This window comes from Callorhinchus milii, unplaced genomic scaffold (assembly GCF_018977255.1).
Source record: "Callorhinchus milii isolate IMCB2004 unplaced genomic scaffold, IMCB_Cmil_1.0 Scaffold28, whole genome shotgun sequence".
Classification (NCBI taxonomy): domain Eukaryota; kingdom Metazoa; phylum Chordata; class Chondrichthyes; order Chimaeriformes; family Callorhinchidae; genus Callorhinchus; species Callorhinchus milii.
This window is the reverse complement of record NW_024704769.1, coordinates 3,810,139-3,835,043: the sequence shown is the minus strand read 5'-3', so window position 1 is coordinate 3,835,043 and position 24,905 is coordinate 3,810,139. Positions and strand designations below refer to the sequence as shown.

The 24,905-nt window shown below is 50.8% G+C and overlaps 2 protein-coding genes across 4 annotated transcripts; both read left to right on the top strand.

The window, feature by feature from the left end:
* Nucleotides 1-391: 391 nt before the first annotated feature.
* polm (polymerase (DNA directed), mu) lies at nucleotides 392-7,046 on the top strand. Its single transcript, XM_042344512.1, has 11 exons — nucleotides 392-486; nucleotides 1,340-1,523; nucleotides 1,896-1,994; nucleotides 2,600-2,770; nucleotides 3,087-3,158; nucleotides 3,246-3,366; nucleotides 4,024-4,156; nucleotides 4,963-5,065; nucleotides 5,452-5,757; nucleotides 6,370-6,453; nucleotides 6,593-7,046. Exons 1-11 carry the CDS (start codon nucleotides 392-394, stop codon nucleotides 6,677-6,679), a joined length of 1,455 nt encoding a protein of 484 aa, XP_042200446.1. The 3' UTR covers nucleotides 6,680-7,046.
* A 268-nt stretch (nucleotides 7,047-7,314) lies between these two features.
* On the top strand, nucleotides 7,315-23,113 carry LOC103187765 (heparan sulfate glucosamine 3-O-sulfotransferase 1). 3 transcript variants are annotated; one of them, XM_007907407.2, is made up of 4 exons: nucleotides 7,315-7,586; nucleotides 8,152-8,262; nucleotides 21,540-21,826; nucleotides 22,235-23,113. In XM_007907407.2, exons 3-4 carry the CDS (start codon nucleotides 21,674-21,676, stop codon nucleotides 23,075-23,077), a joined length of 996 nt encoding a protein of 331 aa, XP_007905598.2. In that variant the 5' UTR covers nucleotides 7,315-7,586; nucleotides 8,152-8,262; nucleotides 21,540-21,673; the 3' UTR covers nucleotides 23,078-23,113. The 3 variants fall into 3 exon arrangements, with proteins under 3 accessions (XP_007905598.2, XP_007905595.2, XP_007905596.2); XM_007907404.2 differs by lacking the exons at nucleotides 7,315-7,586; nucleotides 8,152-8,262 and adding an exon at nucleotides 14,421-14,607; XM_007907405.2 differs by lacking the exons at nucleotides 7,315-7,586; nucleotides 8,152-8,262 and adding an exon at nucleotides 21,060-21,276.
* The last annotated feature ends 1,792 nt before the right edge of the window (nucleotides 23,114-24,905 follow it).

Below are 24,905 nucleotides of genomic sequence, written 5' to 3'. Positions count from 1 at the left end.
ACTCCGCAGGGAGGGCTCTGTGGGAGAAGCTGATGTTGTTGTTGTTGTTGTTGTTGCTGATGGCTGAGGAGGTATTGACCGCCCCCCGGGGGTGGGGGGTAGGGGGTGGGGGGGGTCTCGGGGTGTGGGGGTCTGAGGGCGTCTCTGGGCTTTAAGCCTCGTATCTGCCGGAGAGGCGCTGCTGTCCACAGCGGAAGAGGTTGACCCGCGGGTCCGCCTCTCGGTGCCTGTTTTCCGGACAGTCGAGGCTGCGGGACCCGGTACCCACCCACCGACCCACCGACCCACCCACCGGCTCGGGATGGCCGAGCGGCCCCGCAACAAGAGGCACAAAGCCGCCTGTGCTGGAGCTGTGCCCCCCCCTCCCCCCCCCTCCCCCCCCCGGGCCGCCATGTACCTGGTGGAGAGGAGAATGGGGAAGAGCAGGAGAGCGCTCCTCACACAGTTGGCCAGAAACAAGGGCTTCAGGGTGGACACTGAGCTCAGGTGAGAGAGAGGGGGTCCCCCCCCCTCCCTGCCCTGCCCTCCCTGCCCCCCTGCCCTCCCTGCCCCCCTGCCCTGCCCCCCTGCCCTCCCTGCCCTGCCCCCCCTGCCCTGCCCTCCCTGCCCCCCTGCCCTGCCCCCCTGCCCTCCCTGCCCTGCCCCCCTGCCCTGCCCTGCCTGCCCTGCCCCCCCTGCCCCCCTGCCCTGCCCTCCCTGCCCCCCTGCCCTCCCTGCCCTGCCCCCCCTGCCCTGCCCTGCCCTGCCCCCCTGCCCTGCCCTCCCTGCCCCCCCCCCCGTGCCTACCCTGCCCTCCCTGCCCTGCCCTCCCTGCCCTGCCCTCCCTGCCCCCCCGCCTTGCCCGCCCCGCGCCCCCCCCCGCCCTCCCTGCCCTGCCCTCCTGGGTCACTTCTAATAATCATCTAATAATAATCCCTGCACTGAGCACAGCGCCTTATGTCCTTGAGGCGTCTCAGAGGCGTCTGACATAAAAGCAGAGCGACTGTATACACTGTGGGCGAAACGCGCACAGCAGCGTCCCACGGACAGTCGTGGACTCGCTTCTTTCCCCCTTCCCCCCCCCCGAGGCGTTGTTACCCCCGGAAAGGCGATCCATCCGCCCGTCGACTAGTGACCGGGCTCCTGCTCACTGCCGGGTAAACACAGGCGCATAAGGAAACCAGCGCAGTGGTTGGCCCCCACCTGGGAATCGAACCCGGAGCTGCAGGACACCACATGTAAAAAGCACAGTATCAAAGGCGAAGGATTATTATTATTACATTAACAAAACCTTGAAGTAAGATGACGTTTATCTCTTCTTTCCCCCACTCCGCCCCTCCCTCCCCCCCCCCCCCCACAGCGAATCAGTTACCCACATTGTGTCTGAGAATAATTCTGGGGATGAGGTGTTGGCGTTCGTGGAGAAACAGAGCACGGTTAGTGGAGAGAGATTGTCAGCGGCCGCTCTGGTGGACATCACATGGTTCACGGACAGTATGGGAGCCGGGAGGCTCTTGGAGATTGAAACCCGCCATCGACTTCAGGTACTCGGTCACCTCCTCCCTCCCTCTGCCCTTTCCAACAGAGCTACAGGGTCTTTAACATCCTCCTGAACCTGGAGATGGGAACTCGGTTTTATGTCTCACCTCCCGACAATGCAACAACCCCCCCCCAGCGCTACAGCGGAGTCAGCTTAGACTATGTGATTCCAAGGCCTGACATGGGGGGGGTCTGAACCCACAACCCCTGAGTCAGGCTGACACACATTCAATTACATTCCCGTGTCTGTGCAGATGGGCCGCTGCTCTCAAAAGCTGGCGGTTCAGTGCTAATTGACAGGATCTTTTAGTGAGAAAGCCGATTGCAGGTTGTCTAAAGCACTGTGCGTTACCATTGCTGTCGCGTTTGCTCTTTAGGTGAAGAGTGTCTTCAGCGCTGGTGCCAGTTCAGCTGCCATCCCCACCTACGCCTGTCAACGGAGAACCACACTGAACAATCACAACAAAGTGCTCACGGTAATGGTCCTGTCTTTGGTCTCCTCTCCCAGGGTGAAGGAGGTTTGTCGTTCTCCTTCAGGAGGGATTAACCCCTCATTCTCTTCCCTGCTGTCAGGTGGTTTCATAACCATAGGACTTATCTCATCAATCTAATAATAATAATTCTTGCATTTGATGTAGCTCCTTATTACAAAAGCGCTTCACAGAGTACACCGTAAAGTGATTTGATTGTATATTTTGTGGGTGAAACACGGCAGCCAATTATGCACAGCAGTGTCCCTACAAACAGTCATGGATTGAGTGACCAAATTATTAATTCATTTAGTTGTTTAATTATTTATTTTGAAGGGATTATTACCCATGGAAAAGCGATCCGCCAATCGACTAATAACCTGGTTCCTCGTGACTGCTGGGGAAACAGAGGCGTGTGTGTGGAGTAAAGGAAACTTGCCTAATTTTTCGCCTTGACCTGGAAATCAAACCCAGGTCCTCCCACATGCGAGGCGAGTGCTCCAACCGCTGAGCTATAGGACTCCACAGCTGACAGCAGAGAAATACTGAACAATTGGGGTACATTAAGGAAAACTCCTGTTTAAAGTGACCCTCTTCACGATTTTGTACAGGACGCGTTGAAGATATTGGCAGAAAATGCAGAGTATTATGAGAGCGTCGGTCGGTATCTGGCCTTCACCAGGGTCAGCTCCATCCTGAAGTCTCTGCCTTACGCTGTGACCAGCGTGGACAGTCTGCGTGGGTTCCCTGGCCTGGGAGAACACTGCAGGAAGGTCATTGAGGTAATGAATGCAAGCACATGTTGTTCCGCCCTGCCTGGGAATCGAACCCAGGTCCTCTCACGTGCGGGCAGCAAGGCCATAAGTAAACAAGTAAGTTGCTAAGTAATAAGAAGCTGCTTCCTCTGGCGAGTGGGTCACAGGTTTAAGATAATCGGCAGAAGAACCGGCGGTGGAGCTGAGGGGATGAGGGACAAGTAGCAGGCCAGAGCCAGCCGAGCAGGGGCAGTGGGTGGTGGGTTGGGGAGTAATGAGGTGGGAGAGGTAAGGAGGTGAAGGATCTGGTACAAAGTTATTCACTCCCATTTTCTCTGCCCAGGAAATCCTCGAAGACGGAGTTTGCCAGGAAGTTGAGAGTGTGACACAGAGCCAGCGATACCAAACTCTAACGGTACGTGACACCACGTTGGCGCCAGGGGTGTGCGTTGGCGTCAGGCGAACTCTTAACAATACGCGGTCTTTCCCTCTGTTCTTGTAGCTCTTCACCAGCATCTTTGGGGTTGGAGTGAAAACGGCCGAGAAGTGGTACAAGGAACAGCATCAAACACTGGCTGATCTCAGAGCATCACAAATCAGATTTACTAAAGAGCAGCAAGTAGGTAAGAGTGCAAGGAGGCAGGTTAGGATATCTTAGCACTCTGTGACAGCGATGGGGAGGAGCGGTGTTGCATTGTCGGAGACGTCATCCTTCGGATGAGATGTTAAACCTCACTCCCCGTCCGTGCTCTGTTCAGGTGGTCGTTAAAGATCTCCCGAAAGGAGTTTCTCTCTCACCCGGTGTCCTGGCCAACAATCCCCTCAATAAAATTGGTCACTCACTCCACGGCTGTTTGTGGGACAGTGCTGTGTGCAAACTGGTGGTTTGTCCACAAAAATACACAGTCACTACACGTTGCAGTGTATTCCTGTGAAGCGCTTTGGGATGTCCTGATGTGAAAGGCGCTGTGCAAAATGCAAGGATTATTATTATTATACAGTTAATTCACTTTACGGTGTATCCTGTGAAGCGCTTTGAGACGTCTCGAAGACGTGATGAGGCGCTTTATCAAATGCAAGAATTGTTATATTATATATTATTATTTGGGCTCAGAGGCAAAAGCCTGAAAGATCACAGGATCACAAGTGCGGTTGGAAATTTGATCCTCAGTCTGGGCTGGTTAGTTGATATCAGGGACTTCATCAAGCAGAAAGGCCACAGTTAACCTCAGCACTGTTAGTCCCTTTACCCTGTTTGCTAACCTCACCTATTTCCCTAGGGTTACAGTATTATGAAGACCTCACAACACCAGTAACGAGAGCAGAGGCCGATATGATCAGAAAGACTGTAGAGGAAGCCGTGTATAGATATTTACCCGGTGCTGTTATCACCTTAGCAGGTGGCTTTAGAAGGTAAGACAATGTAACTTCAACAACAACTTGCATTTACACAGCGCCCTTCACCGGGCAGCGTCTCGGAGCGCTTGACAGTGGCCTGGGGAGAAAGCAGGTCAGAGAGGTAGAGAGGTGCCAGAGGGTGCAGGGATGTGTAGAAGAGAATCATTCATCATATTAGCAAAGAGGAAGCACTGGAGCGTGGTCTGACTGAAATAGGGTGTATATACACACAGACACACACACACACACACACACACACAGTGCTGCATGTGGCCAGTTATTTCCACATTCATGCGTGGCCCTGAGCAATGCTGCAACAGACATCCTTCGAGCTATAACTGGGGCACTCAGTCGTGTTGTTGTGGAGGCTGTAAATCAGTCTCATCAACACACGGTTTGTTTTTGCCAACCACACATTCTGAATCGAGTCGCCCAGATATATAGTCGCAGATTGTCTCCATCCTGTAGTTTAACGGTTGGAGCCCTCGCCTCGCCAGTGAGAGGACCTGGGTTCGATTCCCGGGCAGGGCGAAACATTAGGCAAGTTTCCTTACTCCACACACACGCCTCTGTTTCCCCAGCAGTAAGTACTAACCTGGTTGTTAGTTGATTGGCAGATCGCTTTCTAGCGGGTAATAATCCCTTCACAATATGAATAAATAAACAAATTATTTGGTTACTAAGTCCACGACTGAAGGTCCATCTCAAGACCTACTCTTTGACCAGGCTTTTGGTCACCTTTCCCTCCCCCCCACCCCACCCCAAGCTCGATCTGAAAGGTGCTTTTATCAATGTCAATTGTTTGATATTCTGCTCTGCAGAGGGAAGGAAACCGGCCATGATGTGGATTTCCTAATAACTCACCCAGAGGAAGGCAAGGAAAAGGGTCTGGTTACCAAAGTGATTCAGCACATGGCCAGCCAGGTAGGCCTCAGACATTCAGACACAACCCATCATCAAGCTATCATGTCCTGTAGCTCAGTGGTTAGAGCACTCGCTTCGCAAGTGAGAAGACCTGGGTTCAATTCCCGTCAGAGTGCAACCTCAGGCAAGTTTCCTTACTGCACACACACACCCCTGTTTACCAGCAGTCAGTAGGAACCCGGGTGTTAGGCGATTGGGGGATCGCTTTCCAGGGGTAATAATCCCTCCAAATAATAATTTGGTCACTCAATCCACGGCTGTTTGTGGGGACGCTGCTGTGAGCAATTGGCTGCCGCGTTTCGCCCACAAAATATACAGTCGATTAACTTTACAGTGTATCCTGTGAAGTAGCTTAAAGTCACAGTTTTACGTTCTGTTTCTCTCAGGGCCTGATGCTGTACAGTGACGAGATTGGGAACAGTTACCAGAAGTGCAGGAAGCAGGAAACCAGCAAGTTCGATCACTTTGAGAGATGTTTCACCATCGTGAAGCTGAACCAGGAGCCGGTGAACGCTGCTGTGTCTGGCAATGACTCCCGAGAGGGAGGGCAGGGTGCTGGGGGCCAGGGTGCTGGGGGCCAGGGTGCTGGCCACAGGCCTGAGGACAAACACTGGAAAGCTGTGCGAGTGGATCTGGTCATCGTTCCTATCAGCCAGTTCGCCTACGCATTGTTGGGATGGACCGGCTCCCAGGTCAGTGTGGGATGGATGGGGACAGCACAGCACTGAGGCAGAGATGCTTCTCTCTCTCTCTCTCTCTCTCTGTAAGATTCTGCTTGAGCTGTGAGTAACCCAGTCTCTCAGGAATTATATTGATAACAGTACTGTACTTGCATTTGATATCGCGTCATTGAGACGTCTCAAAGCGCTTCACAGAATACATTGTAAAGTGTAGCGACTGTATATTTTGTGGGTGAAACACGGCAGCCAATTGTGCACAGCAGCGTCCCCACAAATGGTCGTGGATTGAGTGACCACATCTTTTTTATTACGCCCAGAAAATGATCCGCCAATCGACTAACAACTGGGTTCCCACTTACTGCTCGGTAAGCAGAGGCGTGTGTGTGGAGTAAGGAAACTTGCTCCACGTTTCGTTTTGCCCGGGAATCGAAATCCAGATCCACTCGCCTGCGAGGCGAGCTCTCTAACTACTGAGCTGCAGAACTCCATCCCTGTGAAACACTCCGATTACTCTGTTACTAAGCTGTAAATGAAAGTTGTTTTAATCATACAATGATCATCGTAGAATAAACTGCTCTCGACTCTGATTTTGTTCCAATCACTCTCTGATTTCTCCCCCTTTAGCTCTTTGAACGAGAACTCCGCAGATACGCAAAGAACTGCAAGCACATGATTCTGACCAGCCACGCCTTGTACCACCCCCAGCAGGTAACAACTTGCATTTTCACAGCGCCCCTCACGCAGAGCAGCGTCCCAGAGAGAATATTATTATTATTACTATTACTATTAAGCCTTTAATTAAAAAAATCAGAAGATGTTGTGTAATTTTCCTCACTTACATTCTCAGAATGAATACTTCTCCGCTGCTGCAGAAGAAGAGATCTTTGCTCACCTTGAACTGGACTATATTGCACCTTGGGAAAGGAATGCTTGATACACTATGGCCAGACAGACAGACAGACAGACGCACTGTCAATTGCTGGACACAGTGGCCCCTGTGGTAAGAGTGTCCATACACTGACTGTGCCTGGCTCTGTGTCTGGCTTTGCACTGTGACCAGTGAGCTGTACGTTGACGAAATTTGTTCAGCGTCTGAGGTTGTGGGAGACAACGCAAACGAGAGGACCCGGCTTCGAGGGTGAAACCTTAGGCAAGTTTCCTTATTCCACGCACACGCCTCTGTTTACCAGCTGTAAGTAGGAACTCGGTTGTTAGTCAATTAGTGGGTCGCTTTCCGAGGATAATAATCGCTTCAAAAATAAATAAATGAATAAATAAATAAAATAATCATTTGGTCACTCAATCTACGACTGTTTATGGGACACTGCTGTGCGCAATTGGCTGCCGTGTTTCTCCCACAAAATACACAGTCACTACATTTTACAGTATATTCTGTGAAGCGCTTTGAGACGTCCTTCCGACCTGATAAGGCGCTGTATCAAATGCCAGGATTATTATTATATTCTGTGTCGGGATTGTTGAAGGGTGAAGTGAGGTGTTTTGAGTTCCGGGGAAGTTGGATTTAATCATTTCATTGAAGGTTGCCATGTGACATAGATATTTGGGATCTGCTGCTAGGATTTGTGTGGATCAAAGCTGGAGGCTGACTGCTCCGCCGGAGACACTGACTGCCTGTCCGCCATCTCACTGATCCTGCTCCACAGGGAAGAGAGCACCCGCCAATCGATCTCCCAGTGAAAACCCTTTCAGTCTGAGTCCTCCTTCCTGAACATCTGTACAGCCAGCAGTCGGCCTGTGGGCAGCCCAGATCAGGGTGACAGCCATTTAGCTGCAGAGAGAGCGAATGCTCACACAGTATAGCAATGCCCAGAATGCTGATGGTAAGTATAAATTCCTGGGCACGATCAAACGAGAAGGGTTCAAACACGGTTCAATGTTAGTGGCTGTTGTGGAGTCCTGTGGCTCAGTGGTTAGAGCGCTCGCCTCGCAAGCGAGAGGACCCAGGTTTGATTCCCGTGTCAGGGCGAAACCTTAGGCAAGTTTCCTTACTCCACACACACACACACACGCCTCTGTTTACCTGGCAGTAAGTAGGAACCCAGGTGTTAGTCGATTGGCGGATCACTTTTCCGGGGGTAACAATCCCTCCAACTACAAAAACAACTTGCATTTGAATAGCGCCCTTCACGCAGGATAGAGTCCCGGAGCGCTTGACTATGGTAGAGTCTGACTCCAGAAAAATAATAATATAATTTGTTTACTCAATCCACAACCGTTCGTGGGACACTCACTGCTGTGCGCTATTGGCTGCCACATTTCACCCACAAAATATTTACAGTCAACTCACTTTACAGTATATTCCGTGAAGCTCTTTGAGACGTCTCAACTACGTGATAAGGCGGTATATCAAACGCAAAGATTATTATTATCTTGTTTGGTCTGCAGGATTTAGCCGCTATTCTGTGGGGCACTGGACTGCGTCTGGAAGGCAGCTCGAGCTACTGGGGAGAGGAAACAGTGAAACAATCATAGAATAGCTTTCACAGCCAAGAGAAAGTAGGTGAAAGCAAATCATGTTTTAATGTAGCTCTGTGCATATTAATATTGGATGTGCTCCTCTCTTCAACCTCTTCCTCGTTAGAATATTTATGATCAATTTTATTTTACTTTGTTTATTTTGAGCTGAGTACAATGGAGTTACAGCACTCGCCTCGCAAGCGAGAGGACCTGGGTTTGATTCCTGGGCGGGGTGAAACATTGGGTAAGTTTCCTTACTCCACACACACGCCTCTGTTTACCAGCAGCAAGTAGGAACCCGGATGTTAGTCGATTGGCGGATTGCTTTTCTGAGCTTAATAATCCCTCTTAAAAAAATATAATAATTTGGTCACTCAACCCACGACTGTTTGTGGCACACTGCTGTGCACAATTAATTGGCTGTTGCGTTTCGCCCACAAAATATACAGACAATTCACTTGACGGTATATCACATGAAGACCTTTGAGACATCTCAAAGACATGATAAGGCGCTATATAAAATACAAGGATTATTATTATTAAAGATTATATATATGTTTGAAGAGGGAGTATGGAGGGACTCGACGGTTTCTATTCTTGAACAGAAGAAGGTGCTGGAACTCCCGAGGCTGAGGGAGCGGAGATTAGAAGCTTAAAATAGACGTACAAATCTCCTGAGATTGAGCGAAGGGAGAAAAGCGACACATTGCACTGAATCCTGCACTGTAGGGATCTGCTGAGCACTTGGATATAACTTGGGGATATTCACGCCTTCAGCCTTTGTACAATCCCCAGCACTCTGCTCAGTGGGTAACACTCTCGCCTCGAGGTCGGAAGGTTATGGGTTCAAGCTCCACTTGTCTGCCAACTGACCTACATACCGGGATCAGGAAGAGGACACAGCCCACATGTGTGCAGATTAAAGGCAGCCTGATTGCTAGTGGTGCGAGCACCAGCGTCAAGCTTCGAGACGCTCAGTAACACAGGCTGTCAGTGTGGTGTCTAATGGGTCCATGAGTCGTAGAGCATTAGGAGCCGCTGACTGCCTACTGGGGCATTGTACTGTACCGTCCTTCTGATGAGACGTTAAACCTCATTCCCCGTCTGACTGTTCAAGTGGATATTAAAGATCTCCCGTGGCGCTATTCGAAAAAAGAAGGGAATTTCTCTCTCTCTCCCCCTCTCTCTCTCACACAGTGTCCTGGCGAACAATCCCCCAAATAAAATTGGTCATTCATTTCATGGCTGTTTGTGGGACTTTGCTGTGCGCAACTTGACTGCCACGGTTGCCTACAAATACACAGTCACTACACGTCACACTGAATCCTGTGAAGCGCTTTGAGATGTCTTTCCGACGTGATAAGGCGCTGTATTCAAATGCAAGGATTATTATTATCACTATTATATTACCACACGCCTGCTGAGAGGGGGCGGGCGGGGAGAGAGCAGCTCAGCTTCGGAAGCAGATCACAACCAACGTTTAAAGAGCTCATCATTAATTCAAGCTCTCGTGCTGTGAATTGCACAGCACCAAAGGGAGAGTGAAGCAGAGGTTACAGACCGGGCATCACTCGTGCCACATTCGCACTGCATTGCACTATAACAACCAGCCTGTCACACAGTCACCATATAACACCTTCCTTCCTCCTGTCTTTTCTACTGAGCTTTGGGTAACTTACGTGATCCCAATGCTGCCTTCGTCAGAAACACAAGTGGCATGAAAATATGGATATGCAACGTTCACTCACAGGGAATCACTTATTCTCTCCAGGGGCATTAATCATTGCTCACCAACAGCGCTGTGGCTTCTCATGAGAACACTTCCTGGGCAGGACGCAACCTTAGGCCAGTTTCCTTACTCCACCCATACACCTCTGGTCACCTTGCAGTAAGTAGGAACCTGCTTATTAGTGGATTGCTTTCCATGGGGGTAATAATTGCTTAGAAAAACACAATAATAATTTGATCACTCAATCCATGACTGTGTGACACTGCTGTGCACAATGAGCTGCCGAAAGTATTGCACGGTGGAGTTTGGGGACAGTGTATCTGGCGGTGCTGGTATAGAGTTAGAGCAGTGGTTGAGCAGCAGAGAGGATGTGAGCTGAGATCGTGGTTGGGTTAATGCCAGTAACACTCCCTGAGATCAGGAAGCCACCAATCACCTCAAGAAGGACGTAAAGATAAAGATTCAACAGAAATCTTTGTTGCGCCCATCACACATCTTAAGTAGTGTTGATTGCCAGAAATACAGGCCAACATCTAACCACTGGGTTTCAAACACCGAGTCAGACACTCACACCACTGAGTCACAAACTTGTTGGTTCACGTCTCACGTCAGGGCTTTTGGATCGCAGCTCCTGTCCGGCTGTTCAGATGGACGTTAAAGACCCCGCAGAGCTATTCGAACAGAAAAGGAGTTTCTTTATCTCTCTCTCTGTCTTTCTCCTGGCCGGCCAACAATCCAGATAAAAGCAGTCATTCACACTGTGATGTGTGCAAATTGGCTGCCGCATTTATAATAATCTTTGCATTCGATACAGCGCCTTATCATGTCTTTGAGACGTCTCAAACCGCTTCGCAGAATACACCGCAAAGTGAAGGTGGCTGTACGTGTTGTGGGTGAAATGTACCTACAAACGCACAGTCACTACACTCCTCAGAGTTAAGATGCTGTGGGGCCTGGCATTAAGAGCGAACATGCAGCAGCCCTGACTATATAAGGTGCTGTTTCTCACTAACCAGCCAAGTGTGGGCGAGTTAATGAGAAGAGCATTGTGTTGGTGTATGAAACTCTGAGAGCAAGTGCTATACACTGCTGCCAGCACTCGCTGTGCAAATACTGTGCTCTATCAGTTGGAACCTAGAGAGAGGGTTCAGTTTCAATTTAATTTGGGGCATTTCAGCCCGGAGCTGTTTAGCAGCACTAGTGGACCCTTCGGAGCGAAATAAAAGCACTCCAATCCTTGCTCAGTGTCTGCACGGCAGCTCAAGGGAATATGTTTAATATTGCTTCCCTCTCTGACAGGCGGCTGATAAGCAGTGAGCTTATTACACGAGGGATTTCCCAGGTTGGGATCAGATCCAGAGGAGATAAAACGGGGAGAAATAGTAATAATAATCCTTGCGTCTGATACAGCGCCTCATCACCTCTTCGAGACGTCTCAAGGCGCTTCACAGGATACACCGTATTGACTATCTTGTGGGTGAAACGCAGCAGCCAATTGCGCACAGCAACGTCCCACAAATTGTTCATTATTATTAATTATTAATATTTTGGGAGGGGGGGGGCGGAGGGATTATTAACCCCGGAAAAGTGATCCACCAATTGACTAACAACCGGGTTCTTACTTACTGCTGGTAAACAGAGGCGCGCGTGTGTGTAGAGGAAGGAAAGTTGCCTAACGTGTTGCACTGCCCGGGAATTGAATCCAACCATGTCCTCTCGCTTTCGAGGCGAGCTCGCTAACCACTATCCTACAGGACTCTCTCCAAGGGACGCGGGACAGCCACATAGTGACTGCTTTCCACTAGCTGGAAACGTCTAACCTGCTGCTACTTTCCCGTCGCTGCGAGCATCGCTGAGAGGCTCGACCTCCAGCGAGAAAGGGTCAGAGTATTCAGCGCAAACTCTACATTTCAATTCCATTGTCATAATATTGTGACCTATTCCCACCGACGCGTTTCACATTTCACCGTGTCTAACTGTTAGGAACGTACGGCTTCATTCATTTCCCCTGTCGTTCAGTGGCAATTGTCGCAGGCTCCAGCAGTAAATGAGAGTGGGAGATGGAGTAAACCCCAGTGTGGTATGGCCTGAGACTATAGACTAATTGCCTGCCAAGCTGGGGAACCTGACACACTATAAAATTGGCAAAGGGATCTCGGAGCGAGGCAGAGGGCAGATAATTCCAATATGTGCTGATTGGCATTACTTGTGTCCTGCCAGGAGAGAAAGGAAGGCACTCTAACTCTCCATTTCAACCCATTATAAACCTGCCATCAAACCCCTGTGTCACATCGTCAAAACATCTCAAAGCACTTCACAGTATTTACTCCAAAGTGTTAGGAACTCGGTTGTGAGTTGATTGGCGGATTGCACTTCCGGGGGTAATAATCCCTTCAATAATAATAATTCGGTCACTCAATGCGCGGGGACGCTGCTGTGCGCAATTGGCTGCCACGTTTTGCCCACAAAATATTCAGTCAATCCACTTTACAGTGTATTCTGTGAGGCGCTTTGAGACGTCTCAACGATGTGATAAGGTGCTGTGTCAAATACAGGGATTATTATTATTAACAGGCAATCTGAAGAGAACAGCCAGCTACTGATAACCCTTCGAAGGTGGTTGGGTGGACGTGCCAAGTTACATACGTCAACTGCTGTTAAATACATCCTTGATTTCTCACCATGAGGTAATGTTACCGTCTAGACCCCAGTCGGTAAATGAACAATCTGCAGATTGCTTCGAGCATTGTTGAGACTGGAGATAATAACGCTAGAGAACACAATTCACAGAAAATAGCTCTTGTTATTAGACAACAAACCAACGCAAAGGTTTTTGTTGAAATGAAATGAGAACATGGCTTTTAAACAAATTAAATCGTAATGGATCTAGAACAGGGAATTTCACAAGTTGCATGCGACAAGCATTAAAGTCCGCCATTAAACATTTAAATAATAATAATCCTTGTATTTGATATAGCAACTTATCACCTCTTCGAGACGTCTCAAAGAGCTTCACAGAATATACTCTAAAGTGGATTGACTGCATATTTTGTGGGCGAAACCCGGCAGCCAATTGTGTACAGCAGCGTCCCCACAAACAGTCGTGGATTGAGTGACCATTTTTTTTGGAGGGTTTATTACCCTGGAAAGCGATCTGCTAATCGACTAGCAATTGGTTTCAGACTTACTGCGAGGTAAACAGAGACGTGTGTGTGGAGTAAGGGAACTTGCCTAAGCTTTTGCCCCGCCCGGGAATCTAACCCGGGTCCTCTCGCTTGTGAGGCAAGGGCTGTAACCACTGGGCTCCAGGCCTTTACAGATGTTATTGCCACTATCCTGGCAAACTTGTTTATCATCATTTCCTAACTGTTCTGGCTGACGTTATCTCGAACACGTAAGGAGGCAACTAACCGAAAATACTAATTGAATGAAGGCAGATAAGATAAGCCACCTGCTCCGAGCAGCTGGAGAGACACGGCGTGTGTGGGGCAAAGCTTCACAAAGCACCTACTGTCGGGTTAAGTAGCTGAGAGATCTCTGCTTCTAACTGTCTGTGCTTGGGTTCGGGGCGTAAATCTTCATAATGTATCACCTGATATTAACAACCACCTGCTGTAAGCAACTCCTGTTATCATTCAGCCAAGCCAAGCAACAACAACACACAACATTTACACAGCGCCTATCACATCGGGAGGACGTCCCAAGGCGCTGGACAGTCAGGGAGTTGGACCTGAGCTGGGGGTTGGGGATCAGGAGGGGTGGAGGGCAGGGAGGGTGGGGGTAGGAGGGTGACCGAAGTCAAGGTCAAAGAAGGGGGTCTTGGGTCTTGTGAATGGAGGTTAGAGAGGTGGGTGGGGGAGTGGGGGTGCGAATGAATGAAGTTCCAAAGGGTTCGATTCCTGACCGGGTCGAAACCTTATTCTACAACGATCTTTGTACGTTTAAAGCAACTTACATTTACAATATAGGAATAGAGTAATCAGAGGGTTTCACAGAGTGTTGTAGCTCAGTGGTTAGAGCCCTCACCTCGCAAGCGAGGGGACCTGGGTTCGATTCCCGGGCAGGACGAAACGTTTACCGAGCAGGAAGTAGGTTGTAAGTCGATTGGGGGGAATCGCTTTTCCAGGGATTAATAGTCCCTTCAAATAAAATAATTTGGTCGCGTAATCCACGAACCTGGGGTCCTGTGTCTAACCACTAACCTACAGGACTCCAAATATCCTCAAAACAAGTCGACTTGTTCAGCTTGATATGTGTTGAGAATGACATTGCTGGCGAGAGAGTGATTGAAGTCAACCTGGCATCTCGTCACTAAAATCAGCAGCCAATTCGCTCTGCCAGGTGGGGGGGGGGGGGGCGGCTGAGATGAAAGGAAAATGAGTAGAATTCCCTGTGGATCGGCTGACGGGGTCCAGGGAAAGGAAAGGAGGGCGTTCTCTCTCTCTCTCTCTCTCTCTCTCTCTGTGTTTGTGAGCTTGCTCGCTCTCTCTCTCTCTCTGCTCGCTGACTGAGGCAGAGGCAGCTCTATGCGTCTCTCTTTCTCTCTCCGCTCTGTGGCTAACAGCAGAAGCTCTGTCTCACTGCTCAGCCTCCACGAGCTCCAAGCGACGGGGGCAGATTTGCCATCGGGAGACTCTCTGTGCTCTGTTTCTGAGGTACGTCATTATCTCTTACTTCTAATAATCGTCGCCTTTGATACAGCGCCCGATCACCTCGTTGAGACATCTTAAAGCGCTTCACAGGAAACACTGTGGAGTGGGAGTGATTATATTTTGTGGGTGAAACGCTGCGGCCAATTACGCACAGCAGCGTCCCCACAAACCGCCGTGGATTGATTGACCACGTTTTGTTTTTGAGGGATTATTACGCGAGAGGACCCGGGTTCGATTCCCGGGCAGGGAGAAACCTTAGGTAAGTTTCCTTACTCCACAGGCACGCCTCTGATTACCAGCAGTAATTAGGAACCCGGTTGTTAGTCGATTGTCAGATCGCTTTTCCGGGGGTAATAATCCATACCCCATAAAATTTTGGGGTCACTCAATCCACGACTGTTTGCGGGGCATTGGTGCGCGCAATCATTTGCCACGTTTTGCCCTCAAAATACCGTCACCACACTTTACAGTATATTCTGTGAAGCGCTTTGAGACGTCTCAGTGATACGATGAGGCACTTTATCAAAGATTACTGTTACTACTGTTATTATTATTATTGAGGCACTTGACTGATCTGAGTGAGGGCTGTTTCTCTGTGTGTTAAGACTGCTTAATAAGCCACTCGCAAATAAGATATTTCAAATGATCTTGAAAACCCGCCACTAGCGGGAGCTGGAGCCTGGCACGATGAGACGTCTCAAAGCCCCTCGCAGGATCTTACTGTGAGGTGTAGTGACTGCGTATTTGTGGGTGAATGCAGCAGCCAATTAGCGCATAGCGAATGTCCACCTGGACGCAGGCCGGCAATGTGGTGGAGGATGGCTCAAGTGTTTTAAGCGTAGCGACTGTGTACTTTGTAGGCAAACGTGGTGGAGTCCTGTGGCGTATTGGTCAGCGCACTCGCCTCGCAAGCGAGAGGCCCGAGGTTTGATTCCCGGACGGATCGGGGCGAAACCTTAGGCGAGTTTCCTCACTCCACACACACACACACACGCATCTCTATACCAGCAGTAAGTATGAACCCAATTGTTAGTCGATTTGCGGATCACTTTCCAGGGGTAATGATCCCCTCACACAAAAAAATAATTTGGTCACTCAACCCACGACTGCGTCCAGGGTTGTTTGGTGGACATTCGCTATGCGCTAATTGGCTGCTGCATTCACTGTTTGTGGGGGACGCTGCTGTGCGCAATTGGCTGCTGCATTTAGCCCACAAAATATACAGTCACTACACTTGACAGTGTACTCTGTGAAGCGCTTCGAGACGTCTCAAAGATGAGATAAGGCGAGATATCAAATGCAAGGATTATTGTTATTATTATTATTATTATTATTATTATTATGATACCTTGCTCCGAGGCAAAGGGGCTCAGTGACCAGTTATCGGTGACCAGTTATCGGTGACCAGTTATCGGTGACCAGTTATCAGGATCGGAGAGCTGAGCGACTGTGGGAGGTTGAAGGACTGGGGAAAGTCACGCAATCTCGATCGGTTCAGAGGGAGACAAGCTGTCGGGAAGAAAGCAATGCATAGAATATGCTAATAACTTTTAAAAAAATTAATCTGAACACATTTCTGACAAAGCTTGGGAAGAACAACATGAAGTCCTCCCGGGGGAGCCGGTGTTTGACAGACCAATTTATTATCGGTGGCCGAGGGCAGACTTTGAGCGAGATATGCCTACAAGGTACGGGACATCAGTGTAGCTTATTTGTTCTCCTCTAAAGAGATTTCTCACCAGAGTCGGGAATTTTGTGACTGAACTCCTCACTTGCCTTTCAAAGCACCTTCTACCATGTCCATTTTACACCAGCTTCAAAGCACACAGTCACTACGCTTGACGGTAACTCCCGGGAAGCGCTTTGTTTTGAGACGTCCTCTCGATTCAAATGGCACCGTATCAAATCATAACAACAATAACCCCGGCACTTGATACCGGGCTTTATCACGTCTTCGAGGCATCTCCAAGCGCTTCACGGGATACGCTGTAAAGTGTAGTGACTACTTTTTTAGGCGAAACACGGCAGCCAATGGAGCACAGCGACGTCCCCCACAAACAGTCGTGGATTGAGTGACCAAATTATTATTATTTTAATTTTATTTTACTCTCTAACCCAAGGCGAGCGCAACTTGCTGCCATGCCAGCCCGGATCAGGATTTTAATGGTCGATATCATTTAATTGACTGAACATTTCATGGACATTACAGACAGGTATTGATCAGCTTGCGAAGAGGGTCAGACACAAAGTGAATGCTCTCCAAGCCTTTGTCCCAGTTCTCTGCCCCCGTCTGTTGGCTCTGTTCTTATCTCCAGGACTTCTTTTATTAATAATAATCCTTACACTTCATCCCCTCGTCTCAATATCTCAAAGCGCTTCACAGGATTTACTATAAAGCGCAGTGACTGTACCTGTGGCTCAGTGGGTATCGCTCTCTCTCTCTCTCTCTCTCTTTCTGTCTCACCTCTGAGTCGGAAGGTTGTGGGTTCGAGCCCCCAGGTCGGGATTTGGAGTCACATGGTCTAAGCTGACGCTCCAATGCAGCGCTGGGGTGGGTGGGGGTACCGGTGGGTGGATGAGGGTGTTGCTTTATTGGAGGTTCCACCTTTCGAATGAGACTTTAACCCTCGCGCCCCGTCTGCCTGTTCAGGTGCATGTTAAAGATCTCCTGCGCTGCTACCTGAAAAGAGAAGAGAATTTCTCTCTCGCGGTCTCCTGGCCAACAATCCCCCCCCACCCCCCCGAAAAAAAAAGTCACTGCATTTTGCAGTGCATTTTGTGAAGCGCTGTGAGGCGTCTGTAGCAAATGCAAGGATTGTATTGTTGTTGTTGTTGTCGTGGAGGCAAATGTGCAGCAAGTTTGCGCCGAGCAAAGGCCCACAAACAGCCGTGAAGTAAACAACCAGTTTTATCTGGAGGATTGTCGGCCAGGGATAGGACTCCGAGAGAGAGAGAGCCTTCTCTTTTGGAGTCATATCACAGGCTCTTTAACGTCCATCTGAACAGGCAGATGAGAGCTCGGTTTAACGGGTTCCACTGACTGCTCACCTGAGCCCGAGCCCGAGCCGGAGCCCGAGCCCGAGCCGGAGCCCGAGCCGGAGCCCGAGCCGGAGCCCGAGCCGGACCCCGAGCCCGAGCCCGAGCCCGAGCCGGAGCCCGAGCCCGAGCCGGAGCCCGAGCCGGAGCCCGAGCCGGAGCCCGAGCCGGAGCCTGAGCCCGAGACAGCCAAAAGCACTGGGCAAAAACTGCTGAACAATGCGAGACCACATACTGACAGCTTCCCTGCTGCCTCCCATCTGATCTCCTTCCCTGTCCCACAACACCAAACCCTAATAACAAGCCATCTGTCTCTGTTTACTCACAGCCGGTAATTATGTACGTTTCACCGCCCCCCCCCCACCCCCCCCACACACACATGCGGCCACCGACGGTAGAACAAGGGCACGAGGGGCACGCGGGAGGCCTGGAGCCGGTCGAGCAGAGGCAGTGGGTAACGGGCTAATAATATAATAATCTTTGCCTTTGATACGTCTTCGAGGCGTCTCAAAGCGCTTCTCAGAACATTCTGTAAAGTGACTATATTTTGTGGGCGAAACACGGCAGCCGTTTGCACACAGCAGCGTCCCCACAGACAGTCGTGGATGGAAGTGACCCATTATTATATTTTTTGGGTTGGGGGGTGGGGGGTAAACGGGCTGGAGAGGTAGGGAGTTTACAGGCTGTGAAGGGATTTGAAGACGAGCGAGAGGCTCTAGAAATCGATCCGTTCGGTGATAGGGAGCCAGTGGAGCCTGGGGGAGGGCTGGGGTGATGGGGGGGAGGGCTGGGGTGATGGGGGGGAGGGCTGGGGTGATGGGGGGAGGGCTGGGGTGATGGGGGGAGGGCTGGGGTGATGGGGGGGAGGGCTGGGGTGATGGGGGAGGGCTGGGGTGATGGGGGGGAGGGCTGGGGTGATGGGGGGGAGGGCTGGGGTGTTGGGGGGAGGGCTGGGGTGATGGGGGGAGCGGAGTTTAGAGTAGGGGGTGCAGGAGAAACGAGAGTAAACAGCTCTGGCAAACAGATCGCAGTGAGCCCTGCGTTTGCCTGTGTTAAAAGCAACATTTATCACATCTGAACAGCTTTGCTAACAGAACGTTAAATAAATTGGCTGAGGGACACCCACTGAGAGCAATTTCAGCTCCTCGTTCCCAGCTCTCTGAGGACGTTAGGCTTTCTCAGCATCAGTCAGTTTATTAGCCTCCCCGTCTGTGTAAAATCATTTACTTTTACTGAGTCAATCTCAGCCTCCAACACATCAAACACTCACGACGCTCACACCCGGGCTGGGACTGTTCCACTGCCTCAAAGGCAGAAGGTCTCTACAGCGCGATAAGGCACTGTATCAAATGTAAGGATTATTATTATTATTATTAACAACAACCTCCAGTTATACAGCGGCCGTCACATACGATAACACCTCGCAGTGTTTTACGATGACGGGAGTGAGAGAGAAATGTAAACTGTGTGTTATATTAAATCCCCATCTCCTTCCTCCACCCTTTCTCCCTCTCCACCAACACTGTATATCGCTGCTCTCTCTGTCTCTCGCTCTCCCTTTCTGCCTTCCTCTCTGGCATCTGTATTTCGCTCACTGGGAACAGATGGTTGGCAGTTTTGCTGTGTATATTGTGCGGCTCAGTGTGTTGGATTCCTCCCCACACACACCCACGGACACACACGGCCTCTCACCTCAGCTCTGCCCGAGGAACCAGCCTTGGCAGATGGAGATTGGAGTGCGATTTTCGAGGGCAGTTTGTGCCGTGAATTACATTTCCGTAGCTTAGTGGTTAGGGCACTCGCCTCGCAAGCGAGGGGACCTGGGTTTGATTCCCGGGCAATTACCTGCCGTGTTTCACACGTACAATACACAGTCACTACACTCTGCAGAAATAATAATAATCCTTGCATTTGGTACAGTGCTTTATTGTGACATTGAGACGTCTCAATTCCTGGGGAAAGCAGCAGCCAATTGCGCTCAGCAATGTCCCACAATCACTTGCGGATTAAGTGAACACATTTTTTTTAGGGGGTGGGGGGGGAGGGATGATTACCCCCGGGAAAGCGATCCGCCAACCGAGTTCCTACTCACTGCTGTAAACAGAGGCGCGTGTGTGGAGTAAGGAAACTTGTCTAAGGTTTCGCCCCGTCCCACCCGGGAATCGAGCCCAGGGTCCTCCGGCCCCCGAGGGGAGGGCTCTAACCTTTACACTACGGCACTCACTGGAGGGTTGAGCCGGGAATTCTGCTCAATCTCCGTGGGGGGGGGGGGGGGGGGGGAGGTGGATGGATGGAAAGAGAAGGGGTGGGGTTGAAGGTCTCGGTTGAGCCACACCCCAATGACGTCTTCCCCATCAGCAGCTTCTCATTATTATTCACATGAAATATTTAAATGTACAAACCGGCTTCTCTCGAAATATCTGGGTCAGGAAAGCTGGTGCACAGTGAATTCTGGGAGTGAGCTCACTGTATCTTCATTGTGCAATAGGAACAGGAGGCCATTCAGCCCCTCGAGCCTGTTCCGCCATTCTATCAGATCCTGGCCGATCTGCACCTCAAATCCAATTACCCGTCTTTACCCCGTATCCCGACCCCAACAAACATCTCCACCTCAGTCTGGACCCCCAGCCCTCTAAACTCACAGACTACAGACCAAGTTTACGCAACCTGTCCTCGTAATTTAACCCTTCAAGCCCTGGTGATTCTGCGCTGGACTCCCTCTCTGGGGCCAATATACCTGTGAGGAGTCCTACAGGGTAGTGGTTAGAGCATTCGCCTCCCAAGCGAGAGGACCCGGGTTCAGTTCGATTCCCAGGCAAGTTTCCTTACTCCCCACACTTGTCATCCAACAGTAGGTAGGAACCCGGTTGTTAAGTCAATCGGCGGATCGCTTTGGGGGGTTAATAATCCCTCAACGACGTGATAAGGCGCTATATCAAATGCAAGGATTATTATTATCTCTCATTTCCCAGCTTCTTATCCAGTGTGTAGGGCAGAGCTGTCCCCATTCCTGGTGCGACTGCAGGCAGTCAGTCACAGTGCATCGACATGTCGCTCACATTAAATTTAATGAGCTCCATTGTGTGGTTAATTGCTGAGATTGTCCGGGACAACCAAAAGCTAATCACAAGCACTGAGAGAGGAAGGGTCGGGGCAGGATCCTGCTCCTCGCTCGTTAACTCCTTGATGTCCAGGAGGCACTGCAAGTCAGACTCGGGCCACATCAAGCTTGACAGAGGCCCCCCCCCCATTCTATCTATAATCATTGGAATAATATCAAGATGTCTCAAAGCGCTTCACAGGATTTTACTGTGAAGTGCAGTGTCTGTGTATTTGCAGGTACACTCAGTTTACACACAGCAACGTCCCACAAACAACATTCTCCGTTATGTTTTTTCCAGTGATTCCAACCTCCCGCTGCTATTACCCTCCAATACCTTCTCCCGTTTATTTGCTTAGTTCTGTTGTTGGATTATGATCAGTCGCTAAGCCCATCCCGGTTGTGAGATGTGAACATTGAGATGCCAGTGAAGTGGCAGCTTACATCCTCATCAGCAGACGGTGGCTTGGATTTCACACAATATAAAACTCTCCATAATCAGCTCCTGTGTAATTAGACGGCAATTAACGCTCCGGGTAAGGACTGCTGTGAAACTACATCTCCGTCTGTCTCCATCTCTCTCCTAGTCCTACTCAGTCTCTCTCGGTCTCTCTCGCCTCTCACAACTCTGTGAGAAGGACCTGTATTTTAAATGCACGTTATAATAATAATAATCTTGCATTTGATTTAGCGCCTTTCACATTGGGAGGACATCTCAAAGGCGCTTCACAGAACATACTGTCTATTTTGCGGGCGAAACGCAGTCAGCCAATTGCGCACTGTGTCTTTGTTTAAACAGATGTGTTTGGAGGCAGTCGTGAGCTCCTGCGGGTGAGGAGAACATTGTGAGAGAGAGAGGCACTATGCTCGGCACCGCCACTGTCTGTGGGTGAAGCAGGTCTCGCTGGAGTCTCCACTGATCGGTCGGTCCCCATGGCGTCCTCGCTCCTCCTGTTACTGCTGTCCTCCCGCCTCTCCCTCTCCGAGCTACACACCCCGGCCTCACCCAACACAACCCCTCAGCTGGAGCCGACAACACAGGGCGAGGGGCTGCTGTCTGTCCCGGCCACCAATGCCAGTCGCAAGGTACGTGACTCACTTTCCTTCACTCGTTCAACTCCGTTCCTTGTTAAACCAGTTTGAGTCCTGTTGATGGGACTTCACACAAGGCCTTTCATGTCGGGAGGACATCCCAAGGCGTTGGACAGTCAGGGATTTGGACGCGAGCTGGGGGTTGGGATCAGGGAGGGTGGAGGGCAGGGAGGGTGGGGGTAGGAGGGTGACTGAAGACGCTGTGGATGAAGATGTTCTTGAGACGAGCCTTGAAGGAGGCAATGGAGGGGGTGAGGCAAAGGGACTGTGGGATGGAGTTCCAAAGGGTGGGGGCAGAGAGGCTGAAGGCCCGACCGGTGATGGTGGGGCGGGGGATAGGGAGCAGGACAGTCAGTCAGTCGATCGGTCGGTCAGTAACATAAAGCTCCTTTCCTGTTCCAGCTCCCACAGACCATCATCATGGGGGTGAGGAAGGGCGGGACACGGGCTCTGCTGGAGATGTTAAATCTCCACCCACACATCACGGTGGCCAAGACTGAGATGCATTTCTTCGACTGGGACGAGAATTACCAGCAGGGCCTGGGCTGGTACCGGCAGCAGATGCCTCTCTCTCTGCCTGACCAGATCACCGTGGAGAAGACACCGGGGTATTTCACCTCCGCTCGGGCTCCGGAGAGAATCCAGGCCATGAACAGCTCCCTGCGGCTGCTGCTGATTGTGAGGGACCCGGCCGAGAGGGTCATCTCCGACTACACCCAGGTCCTGCACAACAGGCGGCAGCAAAACAAGAGCTTCCAGCCCGTGGAGCAGATCCTCATCCGGGACGGAGAGGTCAACACCAACTACAAGGCCATTCAGCGCAGCCTCTACCACCTGCACATGGCCAACTGGCTCCAACGCTTCCCTCTGGGGCAGATACACATCGTGGACGGGGATTTGCTGATCAGGGACCCGCTGCCCGAGCTGCGCAGAGCAGAACGTTTCCTCCACCTCCCTCCTCGCATCCAAGCCTCCAACTTCTACTTCAACCACACCAAGGGCTTCTTCTGCCTCCGGGCGGAGGGGCACGAGCGATGTCTGGACGACTCTAAAGGCCGGCGTCACCCCTCGGTCAGCGCACGCGCCCTGAGCCAACTCTGCGCCTACTTCAAGGGCCACAACGACAGCTTCTTCAAGATGGTGGGACGCAGCTTCAGCTGGTGTCGAGGAGACGGGGCCCCCGAGCAAAACATAACGTCCTCGGACACCTTCCCCCTCGGCCAGGCCTGGCCCCACGGACAATAGTAGTAATAGTCCTCACATTTGATACAGCGCCTCGTCACATCGTCGAGACGACTCAAAGCGCTTCACAGGATACCCTGTAAAGTGGAGTGACTGCGTGTTTTGTGGGCAGGCAGACGTCCCACAAACAGCCATGAAACGAGTGGCCAATTTTATTTGGGGGGTGGGGGGGGTGGGGGGGGGGGTGGATTGTTGGCCAGGACACCCGGAGATGATACAACAAATCCCCCACTCCACTGGAGCGTCAGCTTAGGCTGTGTGATTCCAATGTGGGGGGGGGTTTGAACCCACAACTTTCTGACTCAAGAGGCGAGAGAGAGAGAGAGAGAGAGAGAGAGAGCACTAGTGACTGCGCCGGTCTGACATTTTTTATCCGTGGACAACATCCCGAGGCGCTGGATATGTAACCGGGGAGCGGAATTGAGAGCCGTGCGGTGGGTGGGTCGGGGGGGGCGGAGAGAGAGAGGGAGGGGGGGGGAGCGCGAAAGCAGTCCGGGTCACTCGTGCTGTTTGTCACAGGGTGGGTTGCGTTCCGAAAGCCCCCTCTGTCCGCGCAGCATCCCAACAGAATAAAACCTGGTGTGGCAGAGTCTTGTTTTTCCGCAGCATTTTCCTGTGGGAACTGTGCACAACAACAACAACGACGACGACCACAGCGACGCGGCTTCTGAACGTGCGCCGCCTTGTGGCCGCTTTGTGCAACAACCCGCCTCGTGGTCAATGTGTGCAACATACCCCCCCCCACCCCCCCCGCCCTCCCCTCCCCACCCCGTTATCCACAGGCTGTGTTCAAATGGTTCAAAGTTAAAAGATTTGCCAAAGACCTGCGGCGGAAGGGCAGGTCAATCCGAACGGTAATCCTTCCCCAAAACCGGTTAGAAAAAAAAACAAATAAAAAGAAAAAAAAAACGCACCGATTCCTTTCATTTTTCACCTCTGCGCCAACGTTTCGGGGTATTTAAACCGGGCCTGGGGAGGGTTTCCTGAATAAAACAAATTGCATTTAATACATACAGTGCCCATCGCACAGGGGGCGTCCCCAGAGCGCTCGTTGCCACAGTAAAAGAGATATCTTTTTTTTAAAAAAAAAGTTGCTGAGAATTCTCAATACTCACAAACCAGTCGCACCGGCGCAGAGGCTGTTCCTCAGCAAAATGAGACGCTCTCTCTCTCTCTCTGCACGAGCTGCGAGAAGGGCTCTGATGAAACGCGGTGGATGTCGGCATCTAGTGCTGGATCTGAACACTGCAGCACATCACTCAAACTCCGCTCAGACGTCCAAATAACAACCGCGCACGCGCAGGGCAGCGCCTCGGAGCGCTTAACAGCGACGTTCAATTGTGCACTACCATGAAACTGATAATCAGTTTTATTTGGAGGGGGAGGGCAGTCGGCCACGACACTGGGAGAGAGAAATCCGTGACACACAGTCCCCGTACAGCCAAAGCCTCCGTCTTATCTCCTTCCCCCTCAACTTAACTCGCAGTTACACCACTTCACAGTATAACCCGGGAAGCCTTTGAGGCGCAGCGTTGGTGAGGCGCTGTGTCAAACGCCGAACTGTTGCAGACTTACAGGGAATCAATCAATACAGAGGTCAGAATTCCTCTCCAAAGACCACGTCCTATTGTTGGCTGTATCTGGTGCATAGAGCATGATATGTGCATTTGATATCACCTCCTATCACATCGTTGGGGACACTTCACAGGATTTTACTGTAATGTCTATAGTGACTGTATTTTGTGGGGGAAACACAGCGGTTACTCACAACAGTGTCCCACAAACAGCCATGGAGTGAGTGATTTTGTTTGGGATCATCACCCCACTCCCA

Coding starts and splice junctions, on each gene's coding strand:
- polm (XM_042344512.1), top strand. CDS start 392: ATGTACCTGGTGGAGAGGAGAATGGGGAAGAGCAGGAGAGCGCTCCTC. Junction 4,157..4,962: donor TTAGCAGGTGGCTTTAGAAG/GTAAGACAATGT, acceptor TCTGCTCTGCAG/AGGGAAGGAAACCGGCCATG. Junction 6,454..6,592: donor CCTTGTACCACCCCCAGCAG/GTAACAACTTGC, acceptor TTACATTCTCAG/AATGAATACTTCTCCGCTGC.
- LOC103187765 (XM_007907407.2), top strand. CDS start 21,674: ATGGCGTCCTCGCTCCTCCTGTTACTGCTGTCCTCCCGCCTCTCCCTC. Junction 21,827..22,234: donor CCACCAATGCCAGTCGCAAG/GTACGTGACTCA, acceptor TTCCTGTTCCAG/CTCCCACAGACCATCATCAT.